General features: G+C 37.4%; 1 protein-coding gene across 4 annotated transcripts in view; it reads right to left on the reverse strand.

Annotated features, from left to right (window-relative positions):
• Window positions 1-12,159, reverse strand: part of LOC147361925 (ATP-binding cassette sub-family C member 4-like) — a 169,780-nt gene that overhangs the window by 141,233 nt on the left and 16,388 nt on the right. For all 4 annotated transcript variants that reach the window (XM_086330248.1, XM_086330245.1, XM_086330246.1 and 1 more), the window contains exon 4: window positions 9,186-9,410. In XM_086330248.1, the coding sequence (XP_086186374.1) occupies window positions 9,186-9,410 (225 nt within the window). The remainder of the gene's footprint in view (window positions 1-9,185; window positions 9,411-12,159) is intronic.

Below are 12,159 nucleotides of genomic sequence, written 5' to 3' on the forward strand. Positions count from 1 at the left end.
TCAGATACTACAGCCAAATACACATAGTGAGAAGCCAGGCCCCAAGGTCACACCCCACAAGACTACAAGTCTCTCCTCAAGGAAAATGAGGAGACATCTCTCACTTTGCTAAGAAAAGTACTCCCAAGAAACAGATCTAGATAAGTAGGCAAAAGAAGCAATTTTTTCCATTTTAATTGTTTGGTTTTATCATGCTGTTTTAGTATCATATTTGTGTGTAGATTATTTCCTACCTTTATTGTATGTTTGCCTTTACTGGTGAGCTTCTCCCTTTGTAATTTTCTTGTTTCAAGATGTGGTCTTTTCTTTCCCACCTAAAGAAATTTGTTTAGTGTTTTTTGGAAAGCTGGTTTGGTGGTGCTGAATTCTCTTAGCTTTTGCTTATCTGTAAGACTATTGATTTCTCTGTCAAATCTGAATGAGAGCATCATTGGGTAGAATATTCTTGGTTGTAGATTCTTCCCTTTCATCACTTTAAATATGTCATGCCACACCCATCTGGCCTACAATTTCTGCTGAGAAATCAGCTGATAATCTTATGTGAGTTTCCTTGTATATTACTTGTTACTTTTCTCTGGCTGCATTTTTTCTTTTTCTTTGTTGCTATTTTTTCTTTTTATTTAATTTTTGTCAATTTTATTATTATGTTTTAGTATATTCCTCTTTGACTTTATCCAGCCCAAGACTCTGTGCTTCTTGGACTTAGGTGATTATTTCCTTGCCTATGTTAGGGAAATTTTCAGCTATGATCTCTTCAAATATTTTCTCAGGTTCTTTGTCTCTCTCTCTTCTCCTTCTGGGAGCCCAAGCATGCAAATGTTGGTGTATTTAATGTTGTTCCTAGGTCTCAGACTATCTTCCTTTCTTTTCATTCTTTTTCCTTCCTTCTATTCCATGGCAGTGATTTCCACCACTCTGTCTCCAACTCACCTTTTTTCTGCCTAACATTCTGCTAGTTATTCCTTCTAGTGAATTTTTCAGATTTTTTATTGTTCATCTCTATTTGTTTTTTTAATTATTCTAGGTCTTTGTTAAACATTTCTTATATTTTCTTTATCTGTGCCTCCATTCTTTTTCCAACATCATGGATCACCTTTACTATCATTACTCTGAATTCTTTTTCAAGTAAATTGCCTGTCTCTACTTTTCTTAGCTGTTCTTCTTGGGTTTTACTTCTTCATTCATCTGGGACATATTCCTCTGCCATATCATTTAGTCTGATTTTCTGTGACTGTGGTTTTCATTCCACAGGCTGCAGAACTGTACTTCTTGTTTCTGTTGTCTTTCCCCGGTGAATGAAGCTGTCTAAGAGCTTCATTAGACTGGGACTGGTTCTTGTCCACTAGTGTGTGGAGCTGGGTCTTGTTCCTCTTGTGAGCTGGCCATGCCAGTGGGTGTGGTTATTGGGAAACTTTGTGCTCAGGAAGACTTTAAGCTGCCTGTTTGCTGATGGGTAGGGCTGTGTTCCTACCCTGTTAACACTGTTGATTATTTAGCCTGAGGTGTTCCAGCACTGGATGCCACAGGCTGTTGAGTGGGGCTAGGTCTTGGTAAGAAAATGGCAGCTTCAGGGGGTCTCACATCAGTGAGTACTCCCCAGAACTATCACTGCCAGTGTCTTTGTCCCAAACAAGCCATATCCCACCTCCACAGGAGGCCCTTTAAAACCAGCAAGTAGGTCTGACCCAGGATCTTATGAGGTCACTCCTTTTTCCCAAGAGTCCTAGTTTTACAAGGCCTTGTGTGCAGTCTTGTGGAATTCCTGCAATCAAACCCCACTGGGCTTCAAAGCCACATTCTCTGGAAGTTCCTTCTCCTATTGCCAACTCCCCAGACTTGAAACCTATCTGGGACTCAAGATTTTCACTCCTATGGGAGAACTTCTGTGGTATAATTATTTTCCAGTTTGTGGGTTGCCCACCCAGCAAGTATGGGATTTGATTTTATTGTGACTGTGCCCCTCTTACTGTTTTGTTGTGGCTTCTTCTTTGTCTTTAGATGTAAGATATCTTTTTTGGTAGTCTCTTTGGACAGAGGAACCTGGTAGGCTGCAGTCTATGGGGTCGCTAAGGGTCAGACACAACTGAGCAACTTCACATTCACTTTTCACACTCATGCATTGGAGAAGGAAATGGTAACCCACTCCAGTGTTCTTGCCTGGAGAATCCCAGGGGCAGCAGAGCCTGGTGTGCTGCTGTCTATGGGGTCGCACAGAGTCAGACATGACTGAAGTGACTTAGCACCAGCAGCAGCAGCAGCATTTTTTTGTCAATGATTGTTCAGCAGTTAGCTGTGATTTTGGTGTTTCTGTAAGAAGAGGTGATAGTTATCCTATTTTGTCTGTGTGGTGGGAACACTTAAGATCTACTCTCTTATGAAATTTCAAGTGTAATATACAGCTAAATGAGTTTTTTTTTTAAGCAAACAGTATAAAGTAAAGAGATATCGAGAATCAAGTTTATAAAGAGCCCTTTACATTTGACACTGATGTATCTGTAGCAACTCTTTGTAAATACATCTGAAATCCTTCCTCCTCTTACACTAGTTGAGACCAGAATAAAATGTTTACAATAATTTCATGGGATTTCTCAATGTAAGATAACTGAGCACATCAAATCAGGTCTTACTACCACATGGTAGGTCACAAGGAGAGCCTTGGTATATTTAAGAAAACTGAAATAATATCAAGCATCTTTTCTGATCCCAATGTTATGAGATTAGAAATAAACTACAAGAAAAACTAGAAAATAAAAACATGTGGCAGCTAAACAATATGCCACTAAACAACAAATGAATAACTGAAGGAAATCAAAGGGGAAAAAAAAAAAAAACAAGAGACAAATGAAAACAAAAGCACAATGGTCCAGCATGTATGGGATGCAACAAAAGCAGTTCTAAGAGGGAAGTTTATAGCAATACAATCTACCTCAAGAAACAAGAAAAATCTCAAATAAGCAATCTAATCTTACACCTAAAACAACTAGAGAAAAAAAGAATAAACAAAACCTAAAGTTAGTAGAAGGAAAGAAATCATAAAGATCAGAGCAGAAATAAATGAAATAGAGGCAAAGAAAATAATCACAAACATCAATGAAACCAAAAGCTGGTTCTTTGAAAAAACAGACAAAATTGATAAACTTTTAGCTAGACTCATCAAAAAAGGAGGACTCAAATGAATATAATTGGAAACGAAAAAGGAGAAGTTACAACTGACATCACAGAAATACAAAGAATCGTAAGACTACTAAAAACAACTGTATGCTAATAAAATGGACAACCTGGAAGCAAGGGCCAATTTTTTTGAAAGGTACAGTCTCTCAAGACTGAACCAGGAATAGAAAAAGAAAATATTAAGAGACCACTCACAACACTAAATTTGTGATTTAAGTCCCCCACCACCACCCCAAATATAAAAGTCTGGGACCTGACGGGTTCACAGGTAAATTCTAGCAATTCAGAGAAAAGTTAACACCTATTTTTTGGATTGCAGAGGACGGAAAACCTTCAAACTCATTCTGTAATGTATCACCCTGATACCAAAATGAAACAAAGATACCACAAAAAAAGAAAATTACAGGCCAATATCATTGATGAACATAGATGTAAAAATCCTCAACACTAGCAATACAAATCCAACAACACTTCAAAAAATACATTAAAAAAATCATACACCATGATCTTAAACCATGAGATCATACACTATGAGAAATCTGTATGCAGGTCAAGAAGCAACAGTTAGAACTGGACATGGAACAGCAGACTGGTTCCAAATCAGGAAAGGAGGACGTCAAGGTTGTATATCGTCACCCTACTTATTCAACTTATATGCAGAGTACATCATGCAAAATGCCGGGCTGGATGAAGCACAAGCTGGAATCAAGATTGCTGGGAGAAATATCAATAATCTCAGATATGCAGATAATACCACCCTTATGACAGAAAGCAAAGAATTAAAGAGCCTCTTGATGAAAGTAAAAGAGAAGAGTGAAATATTGGCTTAAAACTGAACATTCAGAAAACTAAAATCATGGCATCTGGTCCCATCACTTCATGGCAAACAGATGGGGAAACAACAGAAACAGTGAGAGACTTTATTTATTTGGGCTCCAAAATCACTGCAGATGGTGTGCAGCCATGAAATTAAAACCGTGCTCCTTGGAAGAAAAGCTATGACCAACTTAGACAGCATATTAAAAGCAGAGACATTACTTTGCCAACAAAGGTCCATCTAGTCAATGCTGTTTCCAGGAGTCATGTATGGATGTGAGAGTTGGACTATAAAGAAAGCTATTGCCGAAGAATTGATGCTTTTGAACTGTGGTGTTGGAAAAGACTCTTGAGAGTCCCTTGGACTGCAAGGAAACCCAACAAGTCCATCCATCCTAAAGGAAATAAGTCCTGAATATTCATTGGAAGGACTGATGCTAAAGCTGAAACTACAATACTTTGGCCACTTGATGTGAAGAACTGACTCATTTGAAAAGACCCTGATGCTGTGAAAGATTGAAGGCAGGAGGAGAAGGGGATGACAAAGGATGAGATGTTTGGATGGCATCACTGCTTCAATGGACATGAGTTTGAGTAAGCTTTGGGAGTTGGTAAGGACAGGGAAGCCTGGCATGCTTCAGTCTATGGGGTTGAAAGAGCTGGATACTACTAAGTGACTAAACTATCTAAACACCATGATCAAGTAAGATTCAAACCAGTGATGCATGGATTTTTCAATATGCACAATTCAACATGATGCACCACATCAACAAATTGAAGACTGAAACACCATATGCTCATCCTTATAGATGTAGAAAAAGCTTTTGACAAATTTCAGCATCCATTTATGATTAAAGAATAAAACTCTCCAGAAAGTGGGCATAGAGGAGAGATACCTCAACATAATAAAGGCTGTATATCACAAACTTACAGCTAACATCACACTCAACAGTGCAAAGCTGAAAGCATTTCCTCTAAGATCAGGAACAAGACAAGGATTTCCACTCTTATCACTATCATTCAACATAGTAATTGGAAGTCATAGTAATCGGAGAAGAAAAAGAAGTAAAAGGAATCCAGATAGGAAAAGAAATTAAATGGTCACTATTTGCAGATGACATGATATTATACATAGAAGATCCTAAGCAGGCTATCAAAAACTACTAGAACTACCAATGAATTTGGTTAAGTTGAAGGTTACAAAATTAATACATAGAAATCTGTTGCATTTCTATACACTAACAATGAAAGATATGAAACAAATTCAAGAAACAATTCCATTTACCATCACATCAAAAAGAATAAAATACCTAGGAATAAACATACCAAAGGAGATAAAAAGACCTGTACTCTGAAAACTATAAGTTGCTGATGAAAGAAATCAAATAAGATACAAACAGATAGAAAGACATATCATGTTTGTGTGCTGGAAGAATCAAGGTTGTCAAAATAACTATACTACCCAAGGCAATCTACAGATGCAATGCAATCCCTTTGAAATTACTAATGGCATTTTTCATAGAACTAGAACAAAAAATATCAAAATTTGTATGGAGATACAAAAGACCTTGAATAGCCAAAGTAACCGTGAGAAAAAAAATGGAACTGGAGGAAACAGGCTCCCTGACTTCAGACTATACTAAAAAGTTACAGTCTTCAAAACAGTATGGTGCTGGCACAAAAACAGAAATATTGATTGATGGAAAAGGATAGAAAACCCAGAAATAAGCCCATGCACCAGTGATTAATCTATGACAAAGGCGGCAAGACTACAAAAGTTTGGAAAGACAGTCTCTTCAAAAAATGGTTCTGGAAAAACTGGACAGCTATATGAAAAGAAAAAAAAAAACAAGTTAAATCATTCTTTAACACCATACATACAAATAACCTCAAAATAGACTAAAGACTTTCTTCTTAGAGGAAAGCATAAGCCGAATAGTCTCTGACATAAATTGTAGTAGTATCTTTTTCAATCTATCTCCCAGAATAATGGAAATAAAAATAAACAATGGGACCAACTTAAACTCAAAAGCTTTTGTAAATCAAAGGAAACAAACAAAGCAAAAAGACAATCCACAGATTGGGAGAAAATTTGCAAATGATGTGACCAATAAGAGATTAATCTTCAAAATCTACAAACAGCTCATGATGCTCAACAGCATCAAAACAAACAACCCAATAAAAAAAATGGGCAGAAGACATAAGCAGACATTTCTCCAAAGAAGATACAGATAGACAAGAGGCACATGAAAAGATGTTCAATGCTGCCAATTATTGGAGAAATGAAAATCAAAACTATAATGAGATATCACCTTACACAAGGCAGAATAGCTATCATCAAAAAATCCACAAACAATACATGCTGGAGAGGGTGTGGAGAGAAGGGAACTCTTCTACATCATTGGTGGGAATGTTAATTGGTTCAGCCACTATGGAGAAAAGTATGGAGTTTCCATAAAAAATTTTAAAAATATAGCTACCATATGACCCTTCAATACCATTCCTGGGCATATATCTAGAGAAAAACATGATCTGAAAGGATACATGAATCCCAATGTTCATTGCAGCACTGTTTACAATAGCCAAGACATGCAAGCAACCTAAATGCCCATTGAAAGAGGAATGGATAAAGATGTGGAACATAGATACAGTAGAATATTACTCAGTAATTAAAAATAATGAAATAATGCTATTTGCAGCAACATGGATGGACCTAGAGGGCATCATACTGAGTGAAGTAAGTCAAATGGAGAAATATGGTATGACATCCCTTATATGTGGAATCTAAAAAAAATGATACAAAAGAATGTACTTACAAAACAGAAATAGACTCACAGACTTAGAGAATGAACTTATGGTTGCCAGGGGGAAGGATGGAGGAAAGGGATAGCTGCAGAGTTTGGGATAGACATGTACACACTGCTATATTCAAAATGGATAACCAGCAAGGACCTACTGAATAGCACATGGAACTCTTCTTAATGTTATGTGGCAGTCTAGATGGGAGAGGAGTTTGGGGGAGAATGGATACATGTATATGCATGGCTGAGTCCCTTTCCTGTTCACCTCAAACTACCGTAACATTGTTAATTAGTTATGCTGCTAAGTCACTTCAGTCGTGTCCGACTCTCTGTGACCCCATAGACGGCAGCCCACCAGGCTCCCTCATCCCTGGGATTCTCCAGGCAAGAGTACTGGAGTGGGGTGCCATTGCCTTCTCCAATGCATGAAAGTGAAACGTGAAAGTGAAGTCGCTCAGTCATATCCTACCCTTAGCGACCCCATGGACTGCAGCCTACCAGGCTCCTCCATCCATGGGATTTTCAAGGCAAGAGTACTGGAGTGAGGTTCCATTGCCTTCTCCGGTTAATTAGCTATACCCCAATACAAAATAAAAAGTTTTTTTTTTTTAAAAGAGGTAAACTTCCAGTTACAAAATAAACAAGTTTGAAGGAGGAAGCGTGTAGCATGGGAAAACAGTCAATAATATTTTAATAACTTTGTATGGTAACTAGACTGATCATGGGGATTATTTTGTAATGTATAGAAATACAAATCACTATTTTCTGCATCTGTAACTAACAGTGTTTCAGGTCAGTTAAAGTTCAATAAAACTTTTTAACATATGAATAAAAAATCAGGTGGTTATTAAAAGTGCTACACTGCATATTAAAGATAAAAGGAAATATTGTATTAAAAACAGCTTGATCATGGTATCTCCTTCACCAGGTGTATACCTATGGCTGATACATGTTGATGTTTGGCAGAAACCAACACAATTCTGTAAAGAAATTATCCTCCCATTAAAACTTAAAAAATTTTTTTAAATAGCTTGAATGAATAGCAAAAAATTCTCTACAGAATTAATAAAACAATGTAGAATTTCAAGTTTTCTATCAAACACCCTAAGATTTTCTTTAATACCATTAAAAACATTCATATCTATAGAATATAGCGAATGAGTTTGCATTTGTGTGGATTTCATTTACATATTTCTTTAGTTAACACAATTATATTGAATGTAATTAGATGGATCTGTTAAAATTATTATCATTCTCTTTCTCAAATATACTTTTTGCTTCTTAGTCTAATTTTATAGATCCAATCACTGAAGTTCACCTGTAAATAAAACTTTGATATAAGTGAGGGTTTTAATAAACAACATTAAGAATTTTCCATAAATATCATTATGAGATTTAGGCATGAAAATATTGAAAATCATTGTGATACTTAGTTTTTAATTAGACTTCCTCATTATAATTTAGTGAATACTATGCAATCAGTTCAGTTCAGTTCAGCTCAGTTGCTCAGTTGTGTCCAACTCTTTGCAACCTCATGAACCACAGTACGCCAGGTCTCCCTGTCCATCACCAACTCCCTGAATCCACCCAAACCCATGTCCATTGAGTCAGTGATGCCATCCAACCATCTCATCCTCTGTCGTCCCCTTCTCCTCCTGCCCTCAATCTTTCCCAGCATCAGGGTCTTTTCAATTGAGTCAGCTCTTCACATCAGGTGGTCAAAGTATGAACACCTAGGACTGATCTCCTTTACGATGGACTGGTTGGATCTCCTTCCAGTCCAAGGGACTCTCAAGAGTCTTCTCCAACATCACAGTTCAAAAGCATCAATTCTTCGGTGCTCAGCTTTCTTCACAGTCCAACTCTCACATCCATATATGACCACTAGAAAATCATAGCCTTGACTAGACAGACCTTTGTTGACAAAGTAATGTCTCTGCTTTTTAATATGCTGTCTAGATTGGTCATAACCTTCCTTCCAAGGAGTAACCTTCTTTTAATTTCATGGCTGAAATCATCATCTGCAGTGATTTTGGAGCCCCAAAAAATAAAGTCAGCCACTGTTTCCACTGTTTGCCCATCTATTTCCCATGAAGTGATGCTTTTCACTTCTCTTCTTTTCACAGCTATTTGTAAGGCCTCCTCAGACAGCCACAATTATGTAATAGTGGATAAGTTATTAAAGACTGCCCCCACATGATCTCAGGAGAAAACTTTTCATTATATTTTGGTGAACTTTGCTTAAACAGCAACAAAATTGGCTTGATGTAATTAACAAGGATCTCTAGTAATGTGTAAATGATGAGAGTTACAAAATTTTTAATTTACAGAGAGCTCTCCCAAAATGTTTCTCATACTTCAGGGAAGGTACATACTTTGGTACCTAGTGACACTTACCTTGCGGTAGATCATATGGCACACAGCTACTCTCAGCCTCATTCCCACGCACTGCATGTGGTAGAAGTACAAGTGGTGCAGAACGGCCCACATGAGCACGCAGGCGCTCAGCACTGTGGCATAGGCATAGGCCTCTTGCAAAGTAACAGAATCAGTGGAATCAGAGTTTTCAACATAACTGATTATTTTTCCCAAAAATATGGGCTGAACTACTCTGGTGCCTTCCTAAAAGGGGAAAAAAAAGCGCCTTAATTAGAAATGCAAGCTCTACAGATTTTATTAACACAAACTTTTATTATTTGCATGTTAAAAAAACATTTTGGCAAAATGCTACATTCAGGGCTAAACTAAAAATATATATATATGCAGATGCACTATTTTCTATAAGACATGAGACAATAGTTTTAACCTTAAGAATAATTTTACATTCAAAGACAATAAAGCTTGTGCTTAGCACATTGTGGATGCTCAATAAGTATTATAAGCAGTGCTTTAGAACCCATTTGTCAAAATAGCAAAAGAGTCTTGGTCTAAGATGGATAAGTGAAAAGTGGCAGAAGAAGGTAAGAAATTTGCTTCCATGTGAACAAGCCCCTGTCTCCTGTACTCGCAACATTTTAGCCCAATAGAAAGTCAAGATGGCTCATGTACTGGAGGCATGTTCTTTCCATCACCTTCTGCTTTAAAAGCCTTTATGAACTGAGGCATTGGCACAAGCTCAGATCCAGTCTTTACCACCCCAAACTCCACATGTTACTAAAGCAAGACAAGCAGAGACCAGCTGCTGCTAGAGTATCACAAAGAAACCAGGTTTGGGAGGTTCCCAGATTTTCTGCCCAAGGGGACACTGCATCAGTGTATCTCTACCCCTAGAATCTCAGATTATACTTAGAATCAAATATTAAACATGGCAGAAGTTAAGCTAGAAAACAGTGTTATCCATGATTTGCCACCAGTCATAAACCTCAGGTGCTGGTTTGGAAGAAATGTTATCAATTATCTATTCCTCAAGGAAAATATTCAAATCCTAAACCAAGACTTAGCAGGTAACCAGGCTTACTTCCTGAGTAAGACTCAGGGAAAGCTATTTTATTTTCCATAACTAAAGGCAAATAAACAGCAACACTTGCCTACCCTGCCAAATGGCCACTCTACCCCACAACCTACTTCCTCCCTCTAGTCATCCCTTGAAGGACCACTTCGAAAACCAAACAGTTAACACAAATTGAAGTCACCAAAAATTAACACCTCCACCGTCAACACCATTTCCTCCACAGACTTCTCAAAAGAAAAACACCAAGAATTTAGAAATCTTTCAGGAACTCAACTTAGAAACAAGGTTTTCCTTTGAGGGAATCCCTCTTTACTAACACAGATCTGGAAAATGAACGGTGGGTTTGCTTTCATAGCTCTCTTCTGTCTCCTTGAAGACGAGGAACCCACATATAAGAGGAAGGGAAGGAAAATTCAAAACAATAAACAAAACACAACACTAACAAGCATTTTCTGCTCAACCAAATAGTGCGTGATCCAGTTATTTACAGAAAGTTGTCCCCATTCCTCAAATATGTGTCACATTGAACCTCAACACCTCTGCCTTCCTCTATACACATGCACACACACACTCGTAGAATGCACTAACTGCCTCACCTTCCCTGAATTCACGGAAGTTTTCATCTATTGTAGAGAAGTAAGGGGATGCCATTTAGTTGAATTATGATTAAGATGATCAGATCAGAGTAATTTAATCAGTTCTCAAGAACACAAAGACTCACTGTACATTTCTAGCAAGCCCTATCATTTATTCCAAGAAGCATTAAGAGCTCATGGAAAAGTCCCGAATACAGTAAATTGTAAACTACACTCTTTATAGAGTTTGAAAGTGAAAGTGAAGTCGCTCAGTCGTGTCCGACTCTTAGTGACCCCATGGACTACAGCCCACCAGGCCCTCTGTCCATGGGATTTTCCAGGCAAGAGGAATGGAGTGGGGTGCCATTATAGAGTTTACTGAGATGGAAATCTCGAGGCTTACACAGAGAAGTAAGCACATCAAACTGTACACACAGGCAGTCCCAGTTCAGGTGTAGTCAAGGGCATTTGAGTGCTACAGACTATAAAACTAGGGCTCTCCACCAGAAGCCAGGCACTAACACCTACCACCTCAAACTTTCCAGAAACCTATGGGTGTCTCTGAGAATCACTGTTACCTGTTACTCAGCTCTCCATTTAAGTCTAACATTTTATAATTATAGAAAAAAGAAGTAAGAGTAATGTCATCCACCAAAGAGAATACTGATAGATGCAACAAATTTAGGGGAAAAAATGCAAAATAAAGGCAGGTCACTACCATCTAAACACCTGGAGTTTTCTGCTCAGAGACAGTATTTAACAAGTCAGCAGGGCAAATAGCCTCATTAAGGTATAATGCCAGTTCATGGCCCAGATCTTCCACTCATCTGTCCATTTTTTCCCCATAATAATTATTATTCTTTATTTGCTATTTAAATTTTCAAAAAGATAACAAAGGTTTTTGAACAATAACCATTACAGTAATTTGAAATAATTTGAGGGTAGAGTCATTTGTTATCCTTAAGCACTGCTTTGCCTCCAGCAAGAAGTAGTTATGACAATTTAGAAAAGTGGTGAAGAGCATAAAGTACAAAGAATTTCCACTCAATCATAAGTTCCAACTATTGAAATTGAAAAATAGATTTTATACTCCATATAAAATATGAAAATAAGAACAATTTCACAGTAATTTCTCTCAACAAAACAGAAAACTAAATAGTCAATAACACAAGGAAACAAAACCCCAAAGTATATAAAGAGAGAATAAGAATACAAGTACTAAATACGATTCTTTAAAGCTTCCAGAACACACAGGGAAGAAGTGATTGGGCCATCAAAGCTGGACTGAGAAAATCTATCCCCTCCACAGACAAGGAAAAGTTAGAGATAAAGAATCATTTAACAG

The sequence above is a fragment of the Bos grunniens genome, chromosome 12, assembly GCF_055505025.1.
Source record: "Bos grunniens cultivar Pamir isolate PY7600 chromosome 12, Bosgru_T2T1.0, whole genome shotgun sequence".
NCBI lineage: Eukaryota > Metazoa > Chordata > Mammalia > Artiodactyla > Bovidae > Bos > Bos grunniens.